Source organism: Pelodiscus sinensis, chromosome 12 (assembly GCF_049634645.1).
Source record: "Pelodiscus sinensis isolate JC-2024 chromosome 12, ASM4963464v1, whole genome shotgun sequence".
In the NCBI taxonomy this organism is placed as follows: Eukaryota; Metazoa; Chordata; order Testudines; family Trionychidae; genus Pelodiscus; species Pelodiscus sinensis.
The window spans coordinates 25,556,665-25,584,439 of record NC_134722.1 but is presented as its reverse complement, the minus strand read 5'-3'; the positions used below and the strand labels follow the sequence as shown (position 1 = coordinate 25,584,439).

The 27,775-nt window shown below is 41.7% G+C and overlaps 1 protein-coding gene across 2 annotated transcripts in view; it reads left to right on the top strand.

Annotated features, from left to right (window-relative positions):
* The first annotated feature begins 7,404 nt into the window (after positions 1-7,404).
* URI1 (URI1 prefoldin like chaperone) overlaps positions 7,405-27,775 on the top strand; it is a 62,201-nt gene continuing 41,830 nt past the window's right edge. The window contains exons 1-2 of one of the 2 annotated variants that reach the window (XM_075940174.1): positions 7,405-7,788; positions 25,069-25,103. In XM_075940174.1, the coding sequence (XP_075796289.1) occupies positions 7,717-7,788; positions 25,069-25,103 (107 nt within the window). In that variant the 5' untranslated portion in view covers positions 7,405-7,716. Of the gene's footprint in view, positions 7,789-24,541; positions 24,567-25,068; positions 25,104-27,775 lie in introns of those variants that run through there. The other variant, XM_006121204.4, reaches the window with a different exon arrangement.

Below are 27,775 nucleotides of genomic sequence, written 5' to 3'. Positions count from 1 at the left end.
AATGCCCGAAGCCGTATCTATCACTGGTAGTTAGTTTTGAAATAAAACAGTCAGAGTCGAGATATGGGGCCAAACCATATATTGAATAATTTGAAATGATAACATGTAAAATATCAACCTTGAGTATAAGTCCCACCCTAACCCCGAAGAGAAAGAAGACAGTATATCCCCAATACAAAAGGTGTATACATTACATTCACTGAATTGAATAGACAGGTCTCAGTGCTCACAACCTCAAACGTGTTGGCTAATATAAAGCCTCGGCAGAGGAACGGTGAGGTGATCCCATGACAGTATCCCAAGGCTCTTCAACTCTGGTCTGTCAGGATCCTCCGGCCTGGCAGGTGTAGTGGTCTGGACACTGTGTCGAAGAACCTTCTGCTCTCCACTAGTAATCTGATATAGCGTTGGAAAAGCTACACCCTTAGTACTTAACACTGCACTACTAACATGGTACTTCTCCACATGTAGCTACCCCACAAAGGCAGAACAACTACTATCTACACCCATGATGGACACACTATTCAATCACTCTCAATCACTCACAAACTAACAGGATAACATACAACATGCATACCAGGAACCGTCTCACAGAACACAAGGAACGAACATGGATCTGGAACCGGGAAGGAGAAGGAACCCGAACTAGATCACGACTGAGGTATATAAAGACTTTAATGTTCTGAAAGATCCCTGTCTAGACTGGTGCTTTTTGCTGGCAAAGCCCCAAGCCGGAAAAAAGCGGCAGCCATGTTCATGCAAATGAAGCGGGGAATATTTAAATCCCCGCTTCATTTGCAATTGTGCTGTGTCTAATCTGCATCCCTTTTCTGCAAAAGGGGAGCAGTCTAGACACAGCCTCCATGAAGAGAGGCATATAGAAATCTCTTGCTTAATTTGATAGCCATTGTGAGCATGTAAGATGTTGTGTTTGAGATCTTGCAGCAGCATGTTCAGACATCTTCATTTCAATTTGTTGTGGCACAATGGCTGGATTAGCAGCACAGAGCAATTGGTTTAGCAGATGATGAGTATTGCAACTTGTTATATTCTGACTACATTACTGGCTTGAGCATCAGTAGCATTCAGACTTCAGTCTACCCATAAATGGACGAGCTACATTGAGTAAAAGCACCACTTCACTCGAGCTAGACATTTTTACGTGTGGATAGGAGTTAGGGTAGAAGCAAAACATGAGCTTGAGCTAACAATGCAGTAAAAGGAATCCTAAGGAGACTTGACCCATCTCATCAGTAACAGAGATTCTGCAATTAGAGTGTTTATATTATACCCCAAACAGTCCCACTGATGATAGTGATTTTGTACAGCTTATAAATCCACACAGTGTTTAGCCCTGAGACATGTTTCTTGTTCCTCTTTGGCAAATGATGTATACCATCTGTTTGTCACTATTAAAACATTTTTCCTTGGCATATAAAATGCAAAAGGCAAAAGGGTCCAGCAAACCATCCCACATTTTAGTTAATACAACAGAATCTATGTAGTTACTACTCTGATAAATGACATGCCCTTTTAATTGGCCCAGTTGCCAAAACCATTCAATGCAATACATTTTGAGAACTCTAAACAATGGATTAATGGCACACCTACTAGTATAAAGTCTGCATAATTGGCACACATGGAGCTGTTTGCATGCTTTTTCACTGTATTTAACAGATGTAAAATGGTGTTTGGTGACATACACTTCCCATTCTGTGGCTCCTCTGCTTACTTCATGCTGCTTTTGTTCTCTATTATGACTGAAGAAAGATTAGAATGTAAAATTTAAAAAACGTTTTAATGCTCTGGTTTGCCTGAAGGTCAAGTTGTGAAATAAAAAGGGATCTTTCTAAGGAATTTAAAAATTGTTCATACCCATTTTTTTGTGTGTTGTGTATCAGTGAGCCTCTGATGAGAATGTTGATTACTTAATTGGAATATTTCTAATAATGTTCAAGAGAGGTACTAAGCAGATTAAAAGGAAGCTACTTAATATGAGCATTTAGAAAGGCTACAAGATTTACATAAAGTATTTAAAACTAGAAAGGACGGATCCTTTAGCTAGTGAGCTGCTTTCTGAAGCATCATGGTCATTCAAAGTTCTTCAAGCAATCTCCCCACATCTATAGCTGCCAAAATACATGTAGGTCCCCATCTAAATTTCAAGTGGCCTTAATGTTGTGAGCTCAGCCCTTTTAGAAGTCTAATAATCTGATTACATTTGGAATACTGCAGGCCATGTTGGCTAAAAATTGAGGTTTTCCTCCTGAATAATTGTTTAAAATTCTATATAGCTAGTACCTGTACAGGTTGAACCTCTCTAAACCCGGACTATCTGGTCTGGCAACATCCAGGTTTCCAGGCCAGAGGCCCTGTGGCAGGGAATCCTATTAGGGCTGGAAGCCTGGCTAGGCTCGCGGCAGGAGGGGCCAGCAGCTGGGAGCCCTGCTGGAGCCTGAAGCATGGCTGCACTAGTTGTAGTGGTGGTGGTGGTGGCGGTGGTGTGTGTGTGTGTGGGGGGGGGGCTGCCAGCTTGCAGCCCTGCTGGGGCCGGGAGCCTGGCGGGTCTGAAACCAGGGGGACCAGCAGTCCTGCTGCTGCCAGGAGCCAGTCGGGCCGATAGCAGGAGTGGGGGCAGCTAGGGGCTGGCAGCTGGGCTGAGCAGGGGCAGGGACGAGGGCGGGGGGAGGGGAGAGAAGAGCAGAATTGATGTCTCTTGGTTTGGCAAACTCCCTCATTTGGGACCTGTCAGGTCCCGCAGGTGTCAGAACAGGGAGGTTCAGCCTATATAGGAAAAGATTGATCCATATTCTTGCGAATACGTTGTTTTGAAATTGTATATTCTTTGGGCAGGAACTGTGTCTTCATCTGTGTTTGGAATGTTCCTAGAACATTGGTTGTTAACCTTTTCTACATCTCAGTTTAGGATACACCCTTCCATCTAGCCATAAAAAGTCTTAGGTTAAGAACCTAGGCCTAGCACATGCTGGGTTTCAGCAATCTAAATAAAACAATAAAAACCTCATTGTAAACACACTAAAAATAAAAACCAAACCGACCAACCAAATACAGTAATGGGTAACCCTGTTAGCCTGTGTTTGCCAAAATAATGAGTCCTCTGGCACCTTAAAGACTAACAAAGTTATTTGGGTATAAGCTTTTGTGGGTAAAAACCACTTTGTCAGCTCATACTGCTGATGAAGTGGGTTTTACTCATAAAAGCTTATGCCCAAATAAATCTGTTAGTCTGAAAGGTGCCACAGGACTCCTCATTTTTATAGTAATGGAATACATTCCTAAAAATTGTTGCTTAATGGGCTGTACAAAGTTAGCTGAACTCATTGTGATGTTCTTGTGGTGCATCCAAACTTCCTTGCTGTCTGACATTAGCTGAGAGGAACCAAAGGAGAGGAAAAAAGAAACTTAAGGCAAGGAAAAGGGGAGGATATGGAAGTAGTTGGCTGTGGTTCAGAATTAGAAGTTGGTCAAGAAGCTAGAGCAAATTGACACTCACTACAAAAAAGAAATGGCAAAGGGGGAGTCAGGCACTGACTCTAACTGGGGAAAGATTATGATGAAAGCTCTTTGTCGTCTGTTTGTAAAATAATGATTATCACTCCATTTTACCCACTTTTCCCTGAGCAAAATTTAGGATAACCCTTGTGATTTTTTCCTTGCATATGAAACTGTAGCTTTTAGTTCATGGTCTAGTATGGACTGTGTCTATTTTTAAAAATCTTGCATAATAATTCTCCAATTAAAAATAAATGACAAATTAAACATTGTAGGACATGGGAGCTGCAGGAAATGGTAGCCTGGCCCTCACCACTTCCCACAGCCCTAAGAAGGGAGGGAACGGCAAACTGTATTCCAAAAGGGACCTGTGAGTGGTCGTATCTGTGGAGGCGCTGCTAAATAAAGCATTAACCCTGGTGAACCGTGTCCAGCCCATGGGCTGCTTATTGCCCACCCCTGACATAGAATCTGAGATTTTGACAGAAATGGAGGGGTATTAATCTCAGTGTTTTGGCCAAATCCCATTTCAGATGCTTGGTTTTGCTATTCTTCAACTTTTGTGTATAGTGCTATTGTGAGTTGCTGAACTGCTGCCCCATTCTATTAGCAGTAGGTGACTTTGTTTCAGTGGTGGACTAAATGCCCCAGTGAATTTGTAAAATGTGTTGTGTTCCTCAATAGCCATACCACATTTTTTTAAATGTATTGAGGGCAAACTTTGGGTCCCATTCATGTCAATGGAAAACTACCTGAATGGAGCCAGTATTTTGCCTTGAAATTGTAAATTGTTTAGGGCAGGAATTCTGATGTTTATTGTTATTGAGTATGATATACCTGATGTAAAACACTGTGCACAGACAGGATAAAATATCATTACAATATATACATGGAAGATAGTATTATTGTATCAAAATCACTCAAGTCTCTTTAGACTAGGGGTGGGAGTTATTTTCCTGGGGGTGAGGGGCATTCCATAAATTTTGGTAAGGCCACACATTTCTATTATTTTAATGGAGATCTGGGAAAGCATTTGGGTGCAGGAGGGATTTGGGTCAAGGATAGGGTTGCCAGATCGCTGAAAGAAAAATATCGAACACCCACCTCCCACAAAAAAAAAAAAACACTGGGAAAAAATTTTGAAGAAAAAAAAAGGCGGGGGAGGGGGACACCGAAGTTGTTGAGCAAAAAAAAAACAACAAAAAACTCAGAGAACCTGGATCACTACTAGCGATTATTTTTAAAAAAAAGCCCTCCAAACATGCTTCATTGGTGGGGGGGCCGGCCAGGAAGGCAGCAGTGCTAGTCAGGAAGGGGGGAGGGTGGCAACGGGGCTGGCCAGGAGAGATGGGGGGGGCAATGGGAAGCAGGGCTGATTGTGGGGGTTATCGGGTGGAACGGGGTAGGCCACGGGATATCGGGGGAGGAGGGACCGGTTGGAAGGGGGCGGGCCTGGCTGGGAGTAAGGGGGTCGGGAAGCACAGCTGGGGGGAATTGGGGGCCACAAGGGTGGCTGGAAGGAAGGGGGAGCAGGAAGCAGAGCTGGCGTGGGGCGGCGGGGGGGAGGGAGTGCAGCGGCACTGGCTGGGGGAGACAAGGAAGAGGAACGGGCCAGCGGGAAGCAGAGCTGGGGAGGGTGCAGGGGGGCTGGCCGGGGAAGATCAGGAGGGGAAGTGGGGGAGAACCGGCTGGCCGGGAAGGGGGGGGGAGCAAATTGGTCGGCGAGGAGCAGGACTGATCCGGGCACCTGCTGCCTGTCCCGTGCAGGCTCCCGGCGATGCACGAGCAAGGAGGAGGCTTCTCCTCCTCCTCTAATTCAACCAATTGAGGGCTACCGGCGGCAATCGCAGCTCCGCCTCCCATCTGGGACTCCCTGCACATGTCCGGTATTTTCTGATTTTATTTTTACCGGACAGAGAGCGCAAATACCACACTGTCTGGTACAATACCGGACACCTGGCAACCCTAGTCCAGGAGTGGGTGCGGGATGTGGGGGCTCTGAGTTCAGGAGGGGATTCTGACCTGGGGCAGGGGATTGGGATGTGAGAGGGAGTGTGAGGTGCAGGCTTTAGCTGGGAGGTGTTTATCAGAGTTGGCTTCTGGCCTGCAGCACAGCAGGGTGCTCAAGTAGGATGCCTGCCAATTGTGACCAGAAGCTGCTCCCGGAAGCAGCCTGCTGCTGCTGGCATATCTGTGTGCCCCTTTGGGGGAGGGACACAGTGTGTCTCTATGTGCTCACAAGCACTGCCTCCACAGCACTCATTGCTGGTTTTACTATTATAAATCTAGTGCAGTGATGTAGATAATTTTTTTTAGGTATGGGGGTAGACAGATTAAAAAATAATACAGTAATAGCTGTTGACTATCACTCCAGTGAATAGTTTTGTACCATGACAATATTCATTCATTTTTAACGAAGTGAGATAAATGAACTGTTATTCACATGAAAAGCTTATACCATCTACATGTTTTGTTAATCTAAGTACTACCAGACCATTTCTTGTTCACAACACAGTGTTTCTTTTATTACGGAAATCCTTGAATTGTTTGGTGAAGACAGGGATTGTTAAAGCCCTTGCAAGCCCCATGTTTCTACCTCCACACATCAAGCTTCAGATGTACAACCCAGTAGGCCTGGGACCCAGTATTGTCATTATTTGGGCTGTTGGAAGCCCTTTTGTTCTGGTATTTGATGAATCTGTAATTTGGGATGCAGCAGATATAGAAATATAGTGACTTTGTGCTTTGGGTTCTGAGACTTTGATGGCTCTCTTGAGGCAGGAGAGTCTCATGGTTCTGAAAATAAGTGGGCCTGAAATCCAGTGAGACATCTACAATATATTTGAGAGAGCTTGTCTGTTCAGGACCTCCTTTTAAATGGTAAGAGTTAGGACCACCAAATTGGCATACAGCATCCTCTTATCATAACTTGTCATAAGGGTTTGGTTGTGCCAGGAAAATGGGATGTACCTGTAATGGGATTGCTTCTTAGAAAATCATACAGAAAAGAGAGAGAATCACCAGGCAGTTGAAAGAGGCTAGTTGGGGGTGCATCCCTCCCCCCATCCCATATTGCCCCAGCCCCAAGCACCATTTAAGGAGGGTGGGGGCAAAATTATCTCCCCCCAACACCTTGTGATTCATTTGCTGGCTGTTCCCCTTCATCAGGAAAAAAGAGACAAGTTTGTTGATTCCTCACTCTGGCTGGGGAGCACATAGGGCATATGAACAGTGCAATTTGCTCTTGCTCCTTCACAGGGTCAGGAAGGGAAACAGCAAGCAGCAGGTTGGGTGGATGAAGTTTGCCCCCCCTCCTCCTTGCCCCAACTTCCCAATCCCTAATCCCCTGCCCTGAATCCCCCTCCTTAAGGACCCCACTAATGCTGGGTAAATGTGCTAGTTCTGAATATGATGAGTACTGATTCCAATTGATTTGTATTTTGTGATCTGATGGTTTTGGAACCCAGTGAGTCTCTGCTGTGGGATTTGGGGGTCATGGAAGCCAGTAGATCTGGAAATTGTGACACTGTGTCCTGAGGGCAACTGGATTCAATGTCAATGAATGTCTATACGATCTAATGTCTGTGAGTTGTGATCCGATGGCTGTGGGATCCCACTGATCTCTTTTGTGATCTGAGGGCAATGGAATCCATAGGCTACATGCTTTGGGAGTCTGGCTCCAGTGGCTCAGCGCTTTGGGATCCCATGACGATGGGCTCCAGCGGCTTTGGGAACTTGGCTCCAGTGGCTCTGTGCTGTGCGATCTGGGGGCTAAGGATTCCATTGCGCCCTGTGCTACGCGATCCCAGGGCGACTGGATCCAGCAGGGGCCGGGCGCTTCGGGAGCGGCGCTCGGGTTGGTGCCTGCGGCGCAGCGCAGGGGGTGGGGACCTTCCCGCTCGCTCGCCGCCCGCGGGCGCTGGGGCTGGCTACCCAGAGTGCAGCAGGCGGGAGGAGGCGGCGCGGCAGCGGGGCTCCGGCTGCTCGTGCTCCCCTCGGCGCAGCGGGTCCCGGGCGCAGGCGGCGGCGCGGCCCAGAATGCGAGTGTGAGATGCTTCCCCCGGCAGCGGCTCCCCGGGCCCAGGCGGCGGCGGCCCCCGCGTGGATGCGGCTCCGGAGCCGGCGCTTCACGCTGCACAAACATTTCTATAGGACTCATTCGCCCTGCTGAGGAGAGCGGCCCAGCCCGGCCCCGCCCGGGCCATGCAGGCCCCCGGCCCGGCCCAGCCGCTCAGCGCCGCGCAGGTGGGCCGCCTGCGAGAGGAGCAGGGAAAGGTAAAGGCCGAGCAGCAGCGAGGGGTGCCCGGAGCGTGGGGCCCGGCGGGGGGAGGCGCCCGGGGAGGCCCAGGTCGCGGGCCCATGGCAGCCTTGGCCCGCTAACGGTTGCTGTCGCTTCCTCCGCCCCGGCAAGAGAGAGTGTGCGGGGAGCGCCTCTCTCCGGCGGGCCCGGGGCGCCCCCTGACCCTCTGGAGTCGGCTCTGGCCGGAGCGCAGCCAGGCAGCGCTGGAGCCTGGGTGCGCACCTCCCCCCGTAGTGCCATGGACCTCATCGCCTCCCCGCCTAACAGCAGGGTGGGGGGGGGGGGGGGGCAGGGGACCGGTTTTGTCCCGGGGGAGGTAGAGGCCTGTGGGTGCCTTAACGCAGGTCTGCTTCCTAACCGGACCCCGTCCTAGCTTGTGGAGTGGCGCTGAAATCAACCAACGTCAAATGGCCCAGCTCTTCAGTAGACCAAGTGAAAGAAGAACTATCAGCCCTGAAGCAGAGCGTCCTCCAGGCTTCTGGCCCCGTGTTGCAGCCATGTTACTCAAATGCCATTTTTGTGTTTCTTTTCAATCCAAAGAATACCGTTAAAGAAAGATTGGAAGATTCCCATATGTTTAACTGATGCACCATGTGGGCTCCTCTGGGGTCATTGTAATCTGTTATGTAAATTCTTGCCACTCCCTCCCCCCCCCACAAACATCCTTAAGGTTTTATGTCCGGGTGTAATTGTAGGTGCATAGAAGTACTAGATTTTCAAATTATTATTCTCTCAGATGCTTTTTCTTTGTTAATAGGAGAAATGATTATGTCCTTAGGTCTGCACATTGGTCCACACAGAGCCCCACTGGAATCAGTGTAGCTTCATATGTGCCATAAGGTCTCTGCCTCTGTGCACTAACTTGCATAGGTAGGGCATTAGGGACTAATCAGTCATTAACCTGATTTTAAAGACTGATTACTTTAGACTTGTGTTTAAAACATACGAACTATCAAATGTCTTTTAAAAAAAAGTTTACTGTCTTAGAATATGGAATGCCTGCCCTTACTCCATGCTGTAGATGGGTTGGTAACAAACTTGGAGATCTCTGCTTCTTAAGATTAGATTAGTTTTATCCAGTTACTAGGTGATTTATGTGATTTTGGGGTTGATAGCCCCCTGTCCTGAGACTACTTTTTAGATAATTAGGTACAGGTAGCTGCATACATGAAACTCATTGCATGATCAGAGGTACATGTAGCACACCATCAGCATGAGTATTTCATGCCAGTAATCTGTATTCCTTTTTGTTTGTCCTTTTGGTCTCTTCATAAGGTTAAAATTGTATATCCATCTTTAAAGTAACTATTTAGGTATAAAAGACAACTCTTAGTTCCTTTACTGTATGGTGCTTCCACCAATATCACTTTAACTGAAGGTAGTGAGCCTAAGTAATATAGACACGATATAGATCCTGATTGTCTTCTGGAATATTGCCAATAAACAAGATGTCTGGCTTTGAAGGAAAAAACCCACATAATTATTTACAGATCTACCTAAATTGATATGGTGTTAACATGGCCTAAAATTAGGATAATATGGTGGGATACTTTGAATGGTCTCTTCTTATACAAGCATTAGATGAAAGTAAACTGTTCACCCTCTCTGCAGTCCAATTACTTTCCTGGGTAGTTGACTGTGATGGAGAATTACGCTTCTGTGGTGCTTTAGTGTCAATTGGTTATGGAGCGTAAGTGCATGCCTGTCAGGAGCATGTAGAATTATTCCCAGTTCATGGTAAGGCCCTTCAGTAAGCAAGTTTAAGACTGTTCGCAAGCAGATTTGCTTCAGTGGTAAAGAGACCCAAGAGGCCATTAATTAAGCTTCAGGCTGCTGTACCAAAATTGTATTTTATTATAAGGAAACTTTAAATAATTTCTGTAGATTGGCTAAAAAAATTTGAACTCTTCAGCTTCAGTAGAAAATTATCACGAGCTGCTAATATCTTAGTTACAATGGAATGTAAGGATGAAGATATAGTGGGATCTGCCTCTGTAGAATAAAGAATTGGAAGCTGTACATAATCCTAGTACAATAGTGGTTTTGGTTATGAATTTTAAGGTTGATGAGAACATTTCATTTATATCATGACCCTCCTTTTCAGATATTCATGGTTTTCATAAACTGGAGCAAACTCTACTTGGAGACGAGCTTAAAAGTAGATATTATTGCTATAAAATTTTGCATAGTGCTTTTACTAGTCTAGTAGTCACATATGTTTCACAACGTGTGTTCTAATGCCCTACGACATTTTTTAATATATTCTCATTAGAAGTGGTCAAATAATGTTTGTCAAATAACTTGAAAATTTCATACTTTAAAAATTATTTAATATATTTTCATTGTCACTCAACTCTGACTGTTGGATTTACACAAATGTACACCCACACCAATCTTTATGTATAGGTAGTCCCTGAGTTACGCGGATCCGACTTATGTCGGATCCGCAGTTACGAACGGGGATTTTCTCGCCCCAGAGGACTCGAGCGGCGGGACGCCTGGTCCCGCCGCCTGCCTCCTCTGGGGCGAGAAAAGCTGCTCCCCGTCTCCCTGGTCTGCTGCGGGAGCCAGCAGACCAGGGAGACGGGGAGCAAAGCGGCTCATGACCCGGGGCCGGACCCGCGGCCGCTTCCAGATCAGCTGGAAGCGCCGCGGGTCGGGCCGGGTCCTGCGCGGCTTTGCTCAGCGTCTCCCTGGTCTGCAGACCAGGGAGACGCTGAGCAAAGCCGCGCAGGACCCGGGGCCGGACCCGCGGCCGCTTCAGCTGATACTCCAGCTGATCTGGAAGCGGCCGCGGGTCCGGCCCCGGGTCCTGTGCCGCTTTGCTCAGCGTCTCCCTGGTCTGCTGGGGGGGGACGCAGCTAGTGCCCCCTCCCCCAGCAGACCAGGGAGATGTGGAGCAAAGCCCCGGGGCCTGTGGTGGAGCAGGTGAGGCGCTGCCGGTTGGTCCCGCAGCACCGCTCCTTGGCACTACTGGACCAACCCGGCAGCACCCCAGCTGCTCAGCCCCAGGAGTCCTGATTCAGCCGCAGCTGATCAGTTTCAGCAGTGGCTGAATCAGGACGCCTGGGGTAGAGCAGCTGGGTGCTGCTGGGTTGGTCCAGTAGCGCCGAGGAGCGGCCGTGCTACTGAACCAACCCAGTAGCACCCGAGCTGCTCTACCCCAGGCGTCCCCAAGTCAGCCGCTGCTGAAACTGACCAGCGGCTGACTACAGGAAGCCGGAGGCAGAGTTGCTCTGCCCCAGGCTTCCTGGAATCAGCTGCTGATCAGTTTCAGCAGCAGCTGACTTGGGGACGCCTGGGGTTCTTAAGTTGAATCTGTATGTAAGTCAGAACTGGTGTCCAGATTCAGCGGCTGAATCTGGATGCCAGTTCCGACTTACATACAGATTCAACTTAAGAATAAACCTACAGTCCCTATCTTGTACGTAACCCGGGGACTGCCTGTAGTTTCAGTATGCCTTTTTTAGGACTGAACTTACGTTGAATAAAAAAATCATTTAACTTCACTCCCATTAGTTCAGTGTTTCTCAAAGTGGTCCATGGGTCCACTCTGAGAAAGCTGCTAACAAGCTGTTCCGGTTTGTTTACTTATTGGCTCTGTAGCCACAGAGCCTCGTGGCTCCCATTGACTGCGGTTTGCCATTTGCAGCCAAACTCATTGTATGATCAGAGCTACATGTAGAACGCCATCAGCATGAGTATTTCATGCCAGTAATCTGTATTCCTTTTTGTTTGTCCTTTCGGTCTCTTCATAAAGTTAAAATTGTATATCCATCTTTAAAGTAACTCTGTGAGGCACCGTGGTTCTGGAGCTGGTAAGTAAACAACCCGGAGTGGCTTGCTAGCAGCTTTCTCAGAGTCCGTGGGCCACTTTGAGATAGGGATGTTAAATATCGGTTAATTGAATAGACGAGTAACTTCAGATAAAGTCTTATCAGTTACTTGACTATTCTATAGTCCCCAAGGGTGGGGCTGGCAGCCAGTGTGCTCCAGCCCCAGTCCTGAGGAGCCCCCTGACACACTGTGCTGCTGCCTCTTTATGATGCCAAGCAGGAGCTGGTCTGTGAGGGGAACCAGTTTAAAAACCAGCTCTCTTCGCAGACTGGCTGCCTGTTGCCTTTTGCTGCTGCCTCTGCCCATGTCTGTGTGGGGGTCTAAGCTCCTAGACCGGGCACAAACTGGGACTGAGCTGGACTGCCTACCTGCCTAGCTTCTAATACACTTTAAATCAGGGCTACTCAACTTTGAAAGCCCAAGGGCCACAGTGATACTCGCAGCACATGGTGACGGCACAAATGAAGTGTGGTTGCATGTATGTGCAAATAGATTCTTTCACACTTACTTCTATTTATCCCTGCAAAAGCAAATTCCATTTCCCGAACAGGGTTGAAAACCTTATGTTCATCCAACAAGCATATCATCTTTGTTGCCATTTTTAATGTTTCTTATTAAAAATAAAATTATATATCTGTATTTGGGGTGTTTATCTTGAAGCTTCAGCTTGTGCGTTTCTTGGAGAGATTTTACAGTAAAAAGAAAAGTTTCCAAGCCAGAGCGCTTCAACCTGCGGCAGGCAGGGAACTGGGCGAGTCAGGCCGAACAGGAGAGGTAAAAAAGGTCAAGTGACTGGGAACCACGTTCTGGATTCTCACAGGGCTGACGTCCCCATCCGGAAGTCTGTCATTCTGTGTTGGATGGAGGCAGGGCTGCCCGGCCAGGGCACCGGAGCCAAATGTGGCCGTTGTGAGCCAATCATCACCTCTCAGGCTCCGCCCACAATACTAAGCAGCCAGATGCCCCGTGGCTCCCAATACCTCCTCCCTAGGGACTAGAAACACTGACACCCTGTACCTGTCTGTTCCAGCCAGCCCGTCCGCTTGCGTCTTTCAGTGTTCACCCTGCCTGGGAGATGCCTCGCCATTGTGGAGCGTATTCCCAGCAGAGGTCATGTTCAAAGGATCCCATCCACGGGCCAAATGTTGAGCCCTGCGTAAACCCAAACCCGGGCCACAAACAAATGGGCTGCAGGACCCGTATTAAGTAACCCTGCTTTAAATGCAGAGCCACAGCAGGGGTAGGTACTGAACCTGTGGGGAGGAAGGGAGGAGGCAAGGATGTGTGTAGTCTATAGTAGAAATGTAATAGTATAGTCGATTACCGCTTAACCGATAAGCAAAAACTTAGAGGTTAATGCTATAGACTACATGCATTTCTCCCCCCCCCCCCCCCCCCCCACTCTTGCCAGTAGATTTTTTTAGCAGGCTGGCCAGCAGCCCAGCTCAGTCCAGGATTGCACTGGGTCTTGGACCTCTCCCCCCCCCCCCCCCCCCCCCCCCGCCCGTGGCTCTGCATTTAAAGTGTATTAAGAGCTAGGCGAGCAGGCAGCCTGGCTCAGTTCTGGCTTGTGCTTGTTCTTAGAGCTCAGACCCCCCCCCTCCCCTCCCCAGACAGGGGCTGCCCAGGGACTACAGAATAGTTGACTATCTGATAAGAATTAATGCGGTTAATTGACTATTCAATTAACCGTTACATAACATCCCTAGTCTATAGCATTAACAGATAAGCTTTACTTATCCGTTAATTGGTTAATCGACGACACTATTACATCCCTACTTGAAACAAGGAACTAGGTTGAACCTTATACCATATTGTGTTGCTTTCCTCTCTAGGCTTGGAAATAATGAGATACCATATTAATTACCTCCAGACCAAAAATATTTTTATTTGAACCATGATTGATTTTCAGAATGCATACTGCTCGGTAAAGTGGTTACATGTTGCATTCTTTTACTCTTTTAGGCATGACTTTGGGCTTTTAAAGTGTAGCGAATACCTCACAATCTTTTCAATAACAGGAATCCCTTTTCATCTACCCAGGACCTCTCTTCTGTTTATCAATGTAGAAAGAGCAGGATGTTTCTGTCCCACTGTTACCTGTTTGTGGTGACAACATCCCAGTATAGTAACTCTGTTGCAGAATGATTTTAATTTTTGGTTAGAATAGCCAACTGCTTGTTGGACACTTTTCATCTTGTCACTTTGTAGTGTTAAGGCCAAACCATTAAAAGCAATTTCCGAAACATCTACTAAAGATACCTTGAAGAAAACCATATCTTAGAATATGTATCTTGGGGATATATTATAGAACAATATCTAGTCATTTTCATAATAAAGACTGTCACTGAAAGCATCACTTCTGTTTAAAGTTTTGAATGCTTTTATTAACCCCCCCCCCCCACATATATATTAGGGATGTTAAAAATAGTGTAATAGAGTAACTCTGTAACTGCTGAAACTTTCAGTTGTTACATAGAAGCTTCAAGGGGTAGCCGAGTTAGTCCGTTACAGAAAAAAAAAAAACCCAAATGGTCTGGTAGCACTTTATAGAATAACAAAACTTGTAGCTGGTATCATGAACTTTCGTGGGCGCAGCCCACTTCTTCAGACTCTGCAGTATAAAGCTCAGCTTTATACTGCAGAGCCCATAGCACAGGGAGTGGAGCTGGTTGCTAAATGTGGCAGCGAAGCTAACTCTCCAGGAGCAGAGCTGGTAGCCATCTCCCTGGGAGGCTGAGTGTAACGGACACCATTAACTGCTACACAACTGCTTATTGGTTAAATGATCATTTGTTTACACTCTTACATCCCTTATATGTATCATTGCTTGATTGAAAGTACCTGTTAGAGATGTAAGGGGGTAGTTGACTTGACTACTTGCATTCCCCCACACCTGGTCCTATACCTGACGTGAGCCATTCTGCCTATCGACTAATTGAGTAGTTGATAAAAATTCCTATCAACTACTTGATTAGTTATCTGCCTCTTAACATTCCTAGTACCTGTTGGTTAGAAATATTATGTTAAACCCACTGCTTGTAGGAAGTACTGTGCAGATATTTAAAGAGGCAAAATCTCATGCTCTATAGCCTGATTTTAAATTTAACAGTTTATATATAAATGTGATTCCCAATGACTGATTGTGGATTACTAAGAGAGAAGAGGTAGATGAGTGTTCTGTACTGTTTGTCATAATTTTGCAGACAGTTAATTTGCAATGGACTGATTTGTTCAGTTCTTAAGCACTTGCCATACAGAATGCACAATGTATTTGTTACAAAATAGGAGATGTTTACAGAACCAATTAGATGCACAAGGGACATGTTGAGCACAAATGCAATCTTGGGTAATCTAGCAAATTCCATTGAGGGTCTGGACCTATTGGTTTTAGTAAGAATAGATTTTTAAGATATTCACGTTTCAGGAAGAGGTGGAAAATGACTCTTCTGCAACTCACCATAACATCTAAATATCATGAGGTTTTATGGCACCTGTTAATGTAACTTACTGGTCAATGTACGTTACATGTCTCTGACAGATTACTCTTCTGCATTTAATTGATAAGAGATGATGTTATCTTTAACTTCAAATGGTATGAGTAATGGCCTTAGATGCATTTACAGTTTTTCAACAGTTGAGGAAAACAGTAGAAATGTGGCCTTTTTTCGAAAAAACTTCCTCTGCATCTAGACTGCCACCACGTTCTTTCGACTGTGGTAAACCTCATTTTACAAGGAAGAAGGCCTTTTTTCGAAAGTGCTGTTTTGAAAAAAGGCGTTATTGAATGCAAACAGTGCTTTTTCAAAAGACTGCCTGCGTGCTCTCTTTTGAAGAAACGGCTTGCTTTTTCGAAAGTACTGGTTGTAGTCTAGACTCTCTTTCTCAAAAGTATCTTTCAAAAAAGCCTCTTTTGAAAGAGGCTTGCAGTATAGACATAGCCTAAGATGAAGCCTCTGCCTTTGGTTTGTCCTTTACCTTTATGCGTAACTCCAGTTTTTGTCTCTTCTGTTGTTTCAGTTTTTTTTCAGGCAACATCCTCAGTACAAAATTTGTAAAATTAGTAATGGCTTCAGAACTCTTCAGAACTGCAGGAACAATAATAATGATCAGAATCTTTTGCCTTTCACTCTGAGCTTATTGGTACTTCAGGCTAAATCAGCACTCCTGTCATTCTGGTGAAGGCAAGCTCTGTACTCCACCTCCTCATGAGGTAATTCAGCGACGTCTCTTGTTGACATAGCACAGTGTAGAACTGCTGTAAGTGCAGCTAAGTAACTTAGGTCAGTTTTTAGCTTTAGTGTAGACTAGCCCTTTGATACAGTGGAGGCACTCTAGCTGCCTGCAGATTCAAGAAAATGACTCTGTATTGCTTTATACATAGTTCATGGTTGGAAGCTTATCTTTATAGCCATGAGTTCTAGAAATATATTTTTTAAAAATGAAGACGGCTATCAGCAATTTCAGCAGATTTTAGATCCTGTTGCGGTTGAGGGCAAGATTCTTTCTTATAAGGGGCATGTAGATTTTACAAGCTTTGATGACAAATATCTACTTTCATATTAGGAAGTAATGACATACATAAATATATATTTATTAGCCAAAATATATATGACAAAGAGTATGCCAAAATAATAGCTACTACCATTGTAAAGTACTTAGAAAGTACATTATTGTGCTTCATTGAAAGAGGGGAGGCACTTCCCTTGTTGCCCCATTAAATGGTAGTAACTATCTACATAATCAGAATATTGATAAATTCAGGGGAGAAGGTGTTTACTGATTGTCTAAATATATATATGCTTATTATCTTTGTAGCAATTAGATTTACTCAGTGGGAAGAACAATGCATTATCTTTAAGTATGCTGGACTCTCAGTCCTGTTGTCCAATGGTACTTGTATCTAGATGAAGCTGAGTAGTGACAGACCAATTTTGTTGGCATCTGTTTTGCTGCATCACTTTCTCAGGAATGTCCTTTATGGTTAGCTTAGCTTCCAACGAATTACGTGATTGAATCCTTTTTTTAAAATATATATATGTCCAAATACCACTTCAATCTCTAGGCACCCTGTCAGACGCTTTTTCTGTATATAGTGATTCTCTTCTTGCTTTCTGAAGTGCTGTTTGTGAAGAAAAGGCCACATTCACTAGTTGTCTAAAAGACTGAGGCTATCAGGTACAAAGCTTTCTTGATCTTCTAGATCAACTGGTTACCTGTCTTATCTTCTTTTGATCAATAATTGATAACTGGAATGAATCATGAGATTTTCTCACATTCCCAGGGAAATGTATTCCCTTATCCTGGAATTAAACGTCTGCTGATTTTATAGCATCAGATATTAGCTCTGATTCTAGCAGATGTTTAAAAAGATTAACTAATACTCACTCTTATTTGAGAAAGTGAACATTTAAAAATGTATAGCAAAATATACTATGGAGAAAGGAATCTTTCAGCCCAAAGCTGCACCTGTTAGAAGGGATTGCTACATGTCCCATAATTTTGTGTGCTATATAGCACATCTAAACGGGTTTCCAGAAAGCTAGCAGTGTGCTATCAAAGAGTTGTGAAAACAAGTAAATTTAACACAGGTTAAATTGTGTAACTGATTAAACTGTTAATTAACTGTTAACTAATTGAACTGTTTTGTGAACAGCTTTTCTTTATCCTGGTTGTGACTGTATTCTGCCTATGTATTTCAGTGTACCAGTTCACCATGGTAGATAGATTAAGGCTACACTGCCATTTACTGTTCTGCAACTCTGGCTCAAGAATATGATGTCCCCCTCTCCTGCAACTAGTTGCAGTGCTGTAAAGGGCCAGTTAAACTAGTTTCCAGTGGTGGGAGCCATGCTCCCACTAATGTTAGCTACTCCCCTGGTGGAGGTGGTTTACATAGAGCACTTTGAAGCATTACAGCAGCTTCACTTTAATTTTAGAAGTGTAGGAAAAACTCAAGCTTCCACAGGACTCATAATATCATTGCACTTGGTTCACTTTCAGAGTATGTCAACAGATGGAATGGCCAGAGCCATTCATCAAAATCTTACCAATTTCACTGTAGTAACTTCTGATCTTTCAGTAATTTAAGTGTTTGCTTCTGCTGAGTTATAGTATCATACTTTTTATCAATAAAGCTAATGTTATTTTAATATGTTGAAAAGGTTACATTTGTTCAGGTTACATAAAATTTCGTATCGATGTGATTTTGAAGACCCCATTAACATAGCATCTGTTGTTATTCCCCCTGAAAATCTGGATAACAGTTCATAGAGTGACTCACACTCACAGGACCTTGTAGGTGTGCAGTCAGTACTTTCTGAGTGTCATGCCACAGATGGAAAGAGATTATACCGCTGTTTTATCTGCTATTTATTGGGGGAGCCTGTATAGGGTCTGTTTCTTAAAAGTAGTCCATCCAGTCCACTAATGAACCCAGACCTTCCTTTCCTTACATAATATCAGCCATTCAGACAGACGACTCTTTGGGCACTGTATCTCCATGGAGGATCTCAGGCCTCCTCCATGGAATACTCTCCCATTGTCTTGGTAGCCTAGCCCTATAGGACAGGGCTGGGGAACCTAAGGCCTAGGGGCTAGATGCAGCCCCTGACTTGCCTGGATCTGGCCCCCGAGCCTCAGGGCTCCCCTCAGCACTGGAGAGCCCATGCTGGTGCTTCAGCCCTCCCACAGGGCTTGTGCACACAAAATCTACTAACATGGGTCCCCCTAGGCTCTGGTGTGCGAGGGGAATATTGGTGTGTCTTTCCGCTTCTCAGTTGGGGGCCACATCAATGAGAATTTGTTTGGGTTCTTTGCTTCTCGACTGATTTTTCTGTAGGTCGGCGGCCCCGAACCAAAATAAAGTACTAGTTGAACTCTCGTTAAAGCAGGGCTATTCAACTTTGGAAGCCCCAGGAACCACAGTGATACTCCCAGCACATGCCGATGGCTGCAGCTTAAGTGTGGTTGCATGTACATGCAAATACATATACTAATATATGCAACTAGCTTCTTTCACATTGATGGGCATGAATACAAAGATTAATCCTTAACCCATGGTGCCGGACCCAAATGTGGCCAGTGTAAGCCAGTCAGCACCTCTCAGGCTCTGCCCACAAGGCTAAGCAGCCAGCACTTCCCATAATGCCCTGGTGCTCCTGGCACCTTCTCCCTGGGGGCTAGAAACACTGACACTCTATACCCCTCAGTTCCAGTCAGCCCATCTGCTTGCATCTTTCAGTGCTCACCCCGCCAGGGAAATGCCTTGCCATTGTGGATCATGTTCCCAGTGGAAACCATGTTCAAAGGATCCCACCTATGGGCCATGTGTTGAGCCCCGTGTAAATCCAGACTGCACCACGGGTCATATACACATGCACAAGGTACTTGTCACGTTTTTTTAAGTTTTAAAAAATTGTTATATTTTCACTCACATTAATTGGCCCAGAAAATTCAGAATAAGGAGCCCCTCATATCTGTCAGACTGAGCAGAGAGTATGAGATTTCTCCTGCTCCCTAGATAATTCCTTCTCTTCCATGACTTTTTATTGGTTCTGCTAAAAATTTAGAAATTGCTGAAATCATTCATCTACCTGGTAATTAATAATTTTGAATGCATTTTCTGATACTTAACCAATCCTGTATTCTTTCAGGACAGTTGACATGTGAAAGTTTAGTTTTTCACTTTTTTGCTTTGGACATAATTAAGAATTATTATTAGAGTTTTTTATGCTTGCCAAAATCATAATTTCCTCCAATTATCTCTCCTCTGCTATGCCCCATCTCATTTAACTCAGAGCCAAGAAAAACACCTTTGGACTGAGACTATATTAATAATTTTGAAATACAGTATTGTAATCAATAACTTGATTTAAGCAATGAACATTAAATTTCAACAGTGCTTTTTGCCTTTCAATTAAATGAAAACATTTACCACTGAGTAAAGAGCTTTAATAATTTTATTTCTTGTTGTGCCATTTTGTTTTTGGAAATATCAAAATTGGAAATATTTTTGAAAAGGTAAACATGATTGAAAATGGACTCAAGGGGAAATCTTTATATCATTCTCCACCCGTGCTATATTTTAGATTAGAAATTATAGCTTCCTAAGGAAAAATTAAAATTTCATTTTACATGTTTATGTTGCTTGTGACTTGTTGTTGCTTGATTTTTACCAAGAAATTACTTCAATATTTGGACATCCAGCTGTTTTATTATATTTAATATTTATTAGTCATATTTTGAATTGTTACAATTTCATCAGTTAATTCAGTTTTGCTATGTCTTTTTGTTATGTGGTGTGGCAAAAAAATCACATATGATCTACTTGGCCCAATGGGTCTTGATCTTGAAAATTATCATGCATGTAGTTTATTTAACTTCCATGTTCACATACACATACACAGAGTCAAACAATTTAAACTCTGAATAATCCTAAGTATATCAGTATTAAAAATGAGTTTGATTTGTATCTTGGACCCTACTCTACATTGAGTTGTGTTGCAAAGAACATTATACAACTAGATTATGGTAATCTGCTCATGGGAGGACCTGAACCACAGAACCAAGGTCAAGACAGAGTTCTTTGCAAAATCCCAAATGGCCAGTTTCTTAAAGGTAAAATATTGGTTTTAGGTTTATTAGACTGCAACTAACACCTCATTACTTTCCTTCACTTTCACAAAAAGAGTCCTATACTCTCAGTTTTCCTTATAACATGATTGAAAGAAAATGTTTCAAGTCAAACTAATTTAAGATTAAACTGTCACAAATTATTTTATTACAGCATGTACACAAATTGCTTACATATCTGATCACATTCTGATTACTTTTCAAGTGGTAAATAATGCTACTTACCTCTTATATAGTGCTTTACATTTTCAAAGTGCTTTTCAGTCATTAGCTAATTAATCAGCATAATACTCTGGTGAGGTAGGTACATTAGTATTATTTATCCCCATTTTACAGATGAAGAAATTTAGACTGAGATGATTTACTCAAGGCCAAATGAAAGCATTCAGTGTCAGAGACTGGATTATATCTCTTGAGTTCTTGGCTCCTAATTGTATGTCATGCTTAATCTCAGAGTACTAAATTTTATTAAACATATCTATGTTGTGCCAGTCTAATTAGTATGTGACTCACTCTTTGTGTGCATATACAAATCAAACATTTGATTAGATGCTTTGCCAGTTAGTCCCTTGCACGGTACTAGGATAATGTGTACATGGGTTAGTATTTGCCCATGCAAGTGTACATGTACAGGGTTTGAAAATCCACTCACCCACTTGCCTGTAACAAACAGGAATATTTCCTAGATATCACCTTCTGCAGAGATTAAACTTTCATTTGAAAAAATTAATTTCCAACTTTTATAGTTTAGAACATATCCATTGAAGTGTGAATTGAGTGTAACAGGTACGGTGATGTCACCTTGTGTCTGTAAGTAGATGACTTCATTGCCATTATTAGTGCTTACTCATAACGTTTTCCTAGTTTCAGCAAAAGGAAAACTGATCAGAAGCATGTTAGTGTGCTCTGCTGCTGTTCAGAACCTGTAGAAAATAGTAATAGAAATGTAGCCGTGTTAGTCTGGTGTAGCTGAAGCAAAATACAGAACTATGTAGCACTTTAAAGACTAACAAGATTGTTTATTAGATGATGAGCTTTCGTGGGCCAGACCCACTTCCTCAGATCAAGTAGTGGAAGAAAATAGTCACAACCATATATACCAAAGGATACAATTTTAAAAAAATGAACACATATGAAAAGGACAAATCAAATTTCAGAACAGAAGAGGGATGGGGGGGGAGATGAATGTCTGTGGGCTAATGATTAGCCCACAGACATTCACCTTCCCCCCTCCCACCCCCTTCTGTTCTGAAATTTGATTTGTCCTTTTCATATGTGTTCATTTTTTTAAAATTGTATCCTTTGGTATATATGGTTGTGACTATTTTCTTCCACTACTTGATCTGAGGAAGTGGCCCACGAAAGCTCATCATCTAATAAACCATCTTGTTAGTCTTTAAAGTGCTACATAGTCCTGTATTTTGCTGTAGAAAATAGGTAAGAGTCAGCAGATTAACTTCATTGTGCTACTGTGAGAAACACTAAAATAGACACTGGTGCTGTTGGAGAGAAAGACAATTTAAAAAAATAATAATCCCAAATGGGGTGAAATAGCAGAGTCACTCTATGCCATCTTAATAAAATAGTAATAATGAACTATTATAAAATAGTCATATCTGCTACTTCAGTTACAGTAGCAACTGTCACTGTTTTGTACAATATCTACCTCTTCATCTTTCAACTGTGATATGGAAATCAGGGTGTAGCAGTTGTCAAATTTAGGGAAAAAAGGTTAAACATAAAATGGATTATTTAAAAAGCAACAATGTAAACTTTCCGTTTAAATATCTTGAAATAATAAAAATGAAATCCAGCATTTATTTTTCAATTTTTAAAGTTTAGTTCTTAATCAAGGAATTTAAAATAATGGAGGGACAATTTGAAAATATGCAAAATAAGAGTAAAAGCTGTGCTTCTCTGTTTTATTGTCTGCTGTACGTAATGGGGAGACTCACAGTATGATGCCCCCTTGTGGCTACCCACAAAATAAATAAAAGTGCAGAAACTCTTCAAACAGGTGGCACATTTAGTGATCCAACTGACAGGCATCAAACACTTCTGAAATCAAATATATATTTATTGAATCAGTATCTTGAGAAATATTATTTTCAACAAATCACTGTTGGGGGAGAGGGAGGAAGCAAGACACTTGTCTGTTCCCTTTTCATTTAAACTGTGAAATGTATTTTCCACAAGTAGATCCTGTTTTAATAACTGAACACTTGATTAGGTAATGTTAAGTTTGCTGCAAGTGTAGTTTAATAACCCTCTACACTTTAAATATTTTAGTATGCAAATAAACCATTAATATCCTCATAAATTTGCAAATGCATATATTGTTATGCCTGGAGGGGAAATAAATCAGGATTTATTGGTATCACTTACACTACAGTTTCTTAAAAGTAAAGCGCTGTTGTCCAGACAAAATGAACTTTAACTCACTTGCCCATGTGCTGATTATTTTTATTTAGCCTGGCAGTAGCTTCATAAAGTTGTGAATCTAGATATACGCACAGGAGAGCACAGCATAGAATCAAAAGACCTGTATATGTATTTTTTCCTCTAGTTGTTTCTTTGCTGTACTATTACCAACTGGTATCAGAACAATTTGAGTGTTTGAGCAAAGGACATGTAGATAATGTTGATCTTTTCCTGTATTTTTAAAATGCTGTCTCATAAGCTTAGTAGATGCTTCAGCCTACTATACTAATAGTACACATAAAACATATTTAAGATGGTACATTGTAGCACTTCTGAGAGAGCCCTCACTTCATCCTGACCACTGAATGTTTTGTTTTTGGTTCTATCCTTCAGTATCTCTTCATGAAAGATTATATCAAAGAATGAAATTATAATTGATTGGTGTTATTGATTTTTTTTTTTAAAGAGTCTAATGGGTGATGGAAACAGTATATGCCTATGTGCTATTTTACTGGTGGCCTATTTTTTTTAAATTTAAAAAGCATATGAGCCCAATTTACATATTTACTAATTAAAAAAGCTTCCTGGAAACATTAAGTAGACTATCTTCTGTAACCTTTAACATTGTAGCTAATGGATATAGCCTGGAAATTTTCATAGAAGGTTCTCTAAATAATGTAAAATGATTATGAATATGTAACTAGTTAATATGCAGCTATGAAAGGATTATCATGTAGAGGTTAATGAACATGCTGCTCTTATGGTTTGCAGGGTTTTTCTTTTTGTGCTTTTAGCTCACTTCATGCATGGAAAGTCATGTATTGGGAATGGAAAGCTTCCTGTCTTTTCTTTTTTTTGTAGACTCATCTTTAATGGGGCAATTAAGCAGGAACTTCCTTGAAGGATTTTGTAAACATTTTTGTGCACTTAATTATGTTGTGTGCTTTGCAATCTATCAAATCTGAAACAGTGAAATATGTACATATAATCTTATCTGATTTTTCTACTTGTAAAAACAGTACTCTCTGTATTACTTACTGTTATGAAATGTTGCTACTGTGTGGGACATACAAGGGAAGCTTAATTTTAAACTAGATTTGTATATTATGGATTAATAATATGGTTTTCTGCATATGTATCATCTAGAAATCTTCCTCTTTGTGCCTAGCATTTTAAAAAAACTAGCAAATATTTTAGGTAAGATTATTTTATAGAAATTAAATTTAGGATTTAAAATGACAGGTCTTCAGTGCCTAAGGACATTTAACCTTGGTGTTAAGCACAGCCAACTGGATGGCTGAATTTGTCCCAACATGTAGGGTTATTATGATAGCAGTGAGGCCACACATGTAGCACTAAATCTTCAGCCCTTACACATTTGAATAATTTTTAGCTCTCAAAAGAGTCCTATTCCCATTTCAGGCAAATTTTCCTCTTAATTGCTTTCAAATGTTAGCATTCTTTTGTCCATGTAAGAAATATATTTGCAAAATGTCTGAAAAATGTTATATTGAGGAGATGTCTAGATATGTTTAATTGCCTCATAGCCTCTTTGCATTTCATGTAATTGAGTGAAATTGTCTTTTTACTTATCAATGTGTTATAGGAAGTTCTGTATGTATTTAAACAAAATGTCCATGCAATTGTGGTACAACAGACCAGCATCATATTGACTGTATATACTGTATGTATAGTGTCTCTTATTACTAAACTGAGGGACTCTCTCAACTTAATATTTCAAAGTATACAGTCTTAAAATATTTTGATTTGATTAATTTTTAGTTTCTTTGGGAACCCTGTATTTTGAAGAAAAAAGTGAGCTGCTCAGATCATAACTGTTTCTTTTAAAAAGAAAATGGAGGTAAACTTTGCATTTAAACACTGCAAAATTAATGTGTACTGTTTCAAAACTGTAAGTGAAAACATTTGTAGATAGAGAAAAACATTTTCAGGGCTTATTTTTCTTTTAACTGAATAAGCATGGATGTTACATTGGCATCTTGTTATAATTTATATTGGTTTCTTATCCTACAAAACAAGTAACATTGAAAATAGATCTGTAGATTGTACAAAATACTAGTAATCTTATATCATGTGTCACCTAATAGTTATACAGCCGGTATTGTACCAAAATATGAATTGGAAAGCTGTAATTTGTTCTCCAGATATCTGTTTGCATTAGTGTTGTGATAAAGTGTGCTGCTTAAGAACTAACATTCACATGCCTTTGCACTGACAAATAAAAATGTATATAGAGATGCTACCAAATCTGTAAAGCTACTGTTCTAGTTTCTGATACACTGACATTGCAGCTGTGTGCTTAGCCTTGTTTTTTCATGAGCAGTTATCTGTTTTAATGACAGGTGGTCACTAGCTGCCAAGAAAAAATCCAGCACTGGTAAGTGAAAAATGTTTGATTACATGCTTAAAATACAGATGAAGTAACCTATTTGTGGTTTAGTAAAGTACCATGCAATTACAGTTTTTATAACAATGTTAGTCAAAATCTACTAGTATACTTTGGGTGTATAGTTTGAGATAGCTCTGATTTATTGTAGGGTGCTCTCTTTAAAATTCATGTTTCTTTCCTGTAATATCACTTCTCTAACTCACAAATAATCTTAGTGTATCTGCTTCTTCTATAGCCTATTTTCTCTTGCCATTTTTTTTGCCCAAATAGTTTTGTTTAAAGAATATTGGAACTGCTTGACTTGATAAAAAGGTGTAATCAATCTAGAAGTTGTTCCTGAGTGTTTTTTAAAATACTATTACTACTATTAGAAAGCACACATGCTTATTTTACATAATTTTATGTACATATCATGAAAATATAACTTCATTATTTTTACAATAATGTTTAGGGAAAAAGTGTTACTTAAAATATTCTCTCTAGGCATTTTTTCTTTGCTGCTGTTTTTGATCCATCCATAGTAGAAAACATACCTAGTAAATAGCAGTTTCATATGGTATTTGAGGAAAATGTACATTTAATGGTGAATGAAATATTATGAGTTAGTGAGATACAACATTTGATCTTACAGATATCAAATTACAATATACCCATGCTGTGTTTACTATGATTTTACTGAGAGAACAACAGGAGCTGTCTTGATTATTGTCTGCAGGGTTATTGCAAAATCACAGCAACTGCCCCTTTAGTGGTGAGATTAAACCTTTGGTTATACATCATCAAGCATATAATATTTTAAATTTATTTTACAAGGCTTTTTCTTCATGCCTGAAAGATCTCAAAGCAAATAATTTATAGTTAGTGTATATCAAATGTTTGTAGTTTAAATGCACGTAGGCTGCAAGCAGTGGATAAGAGTTAAAAAAATCAGGGCAATCTATACACATCATATTAGATTCTGACTATTGGCTTGTAGAAAATAATCTAAAAGTAATATGTTTCACTTATGTTTAAAATTCAGAGACTACATTAATTCTCAGTAAGGCAGATATTACAGTGGTGCCACTGTTGCTGTGGTAGTTAAATTTGTCAGTATTTCCATAATACACTTTTCAGGAGTTTAGAATTTATCCATACTCATTTAGACCAGAGTACAAGTTCTCATTTTGGGAGTCTTCTTTCCCCCAAAATGCTGACAAAAAGCATCACTGTTTAAACTTTTACAAAACAAAAAGTTTACAAAGTTTGTTCCTATGTTTTGCTTCTATAAGAATGGCTGGGATTTTTTTGTTTTTGTTTGTTTTTCGTAGGGTATGGTTTGTGTTTAAAAAACAAATCCTTGGTTATCTATTTATTGGATGTTTTTCATGGAGAAGGATAGGAAAATGGCAGTTCACAGAGCTTTCTGTTTAAAAAAAAGTATTAATATTTGGGCCATTCTTCACAAAAGCTGAGTACTTATGTGTTTCAGCTGAGTAATATAGGAATCTTTAAGTAGCCAATGATACAGATGGATGTTAAATAGAATTGGATGAATAACAATACAATTTTTAAATATTCCACTTTAATAAATGTTTTTGTTAAAATTCATTTTTTCTTTTTAATGTAATTAACTTATTTTAAAAATAAAGGTTCAAACACATAAATATCTGCTAAAATAATGAGTAAAGCATGGGATAAGCCAAAGCATTTCCATTTATATAGGTGCTAAATAAATATTTATTCTGCCTGAAAGTATAACACTGTTGGTTTTAATTTCGTAATTGGTTTGTGCAACCAGTAGTCTGATGAGTTCACATGATCAGGTATCATTAGATGGGAAGAGAGGGAAAACTTCCTACATAAGACTGTTCCAGGTCAATTAAATAAATTGAGATATTTTTAATTTCTTGGTTTTGTAATACCTTCTTTGAACATTGCTGCCTTTTCAGAGACTTCCAGAGTGGAGATATCACTAGTAAGTTCTACTGAAAAACAAAAATACATATTTTGGTCATTCCCCAATACTTTTTCATTGAACTTTTGCTTACATAACAGTAGGCCATCACAGCAAGAAATCAGCTTCGGAGCCTCACCAATATAGAATACTAGAACACTTAGCCACTGTTGCCTGGGCCATTCAAGGCAGGGGGCTGGTAGGGTAGGAGGTGCAGAAATCAGGGCAGAGCCTTTGGGGATGTGTGGGGGGCACAGGGCAGAGGCTGGAGGCATGTGAGAGTGAGAGTTGGGGGATAAGGAGGGGACCAGGGCAGGGAATCCCGTCCGGCAGGGCCTTCTCTTATTCTGGCACCAGACCGTAAAATATCTTTATCTAAAATATCTATATCTCTGTATCTATAAACCTTTATCTTCGGTATGTTAAGGACTAGTCGACTAGCTGATAAGCAAATGCTGAGGTGGCATTTCAAAGGGACAGGGCCGCACAGCTGAGCCAGGGATCAACTGTGCAGCGCTGCCTCATGTGGAGCCTGGGGTCCCCAGCTGATCCCGGGCTCCAGCATGGCATTTCCCCGGAACCCGGGATTAGCTGGGGAGTCCCCAGCTCCGTGTGACATTTCAAATTGGCAGGGCAGCATGGAGCCTGGTGTTGCTGTCAAGAGTAAGTCTCAGGTCCGACACTGGGTTCTCAAAGTACAAAAAACGCTACACAGGTATCTGTC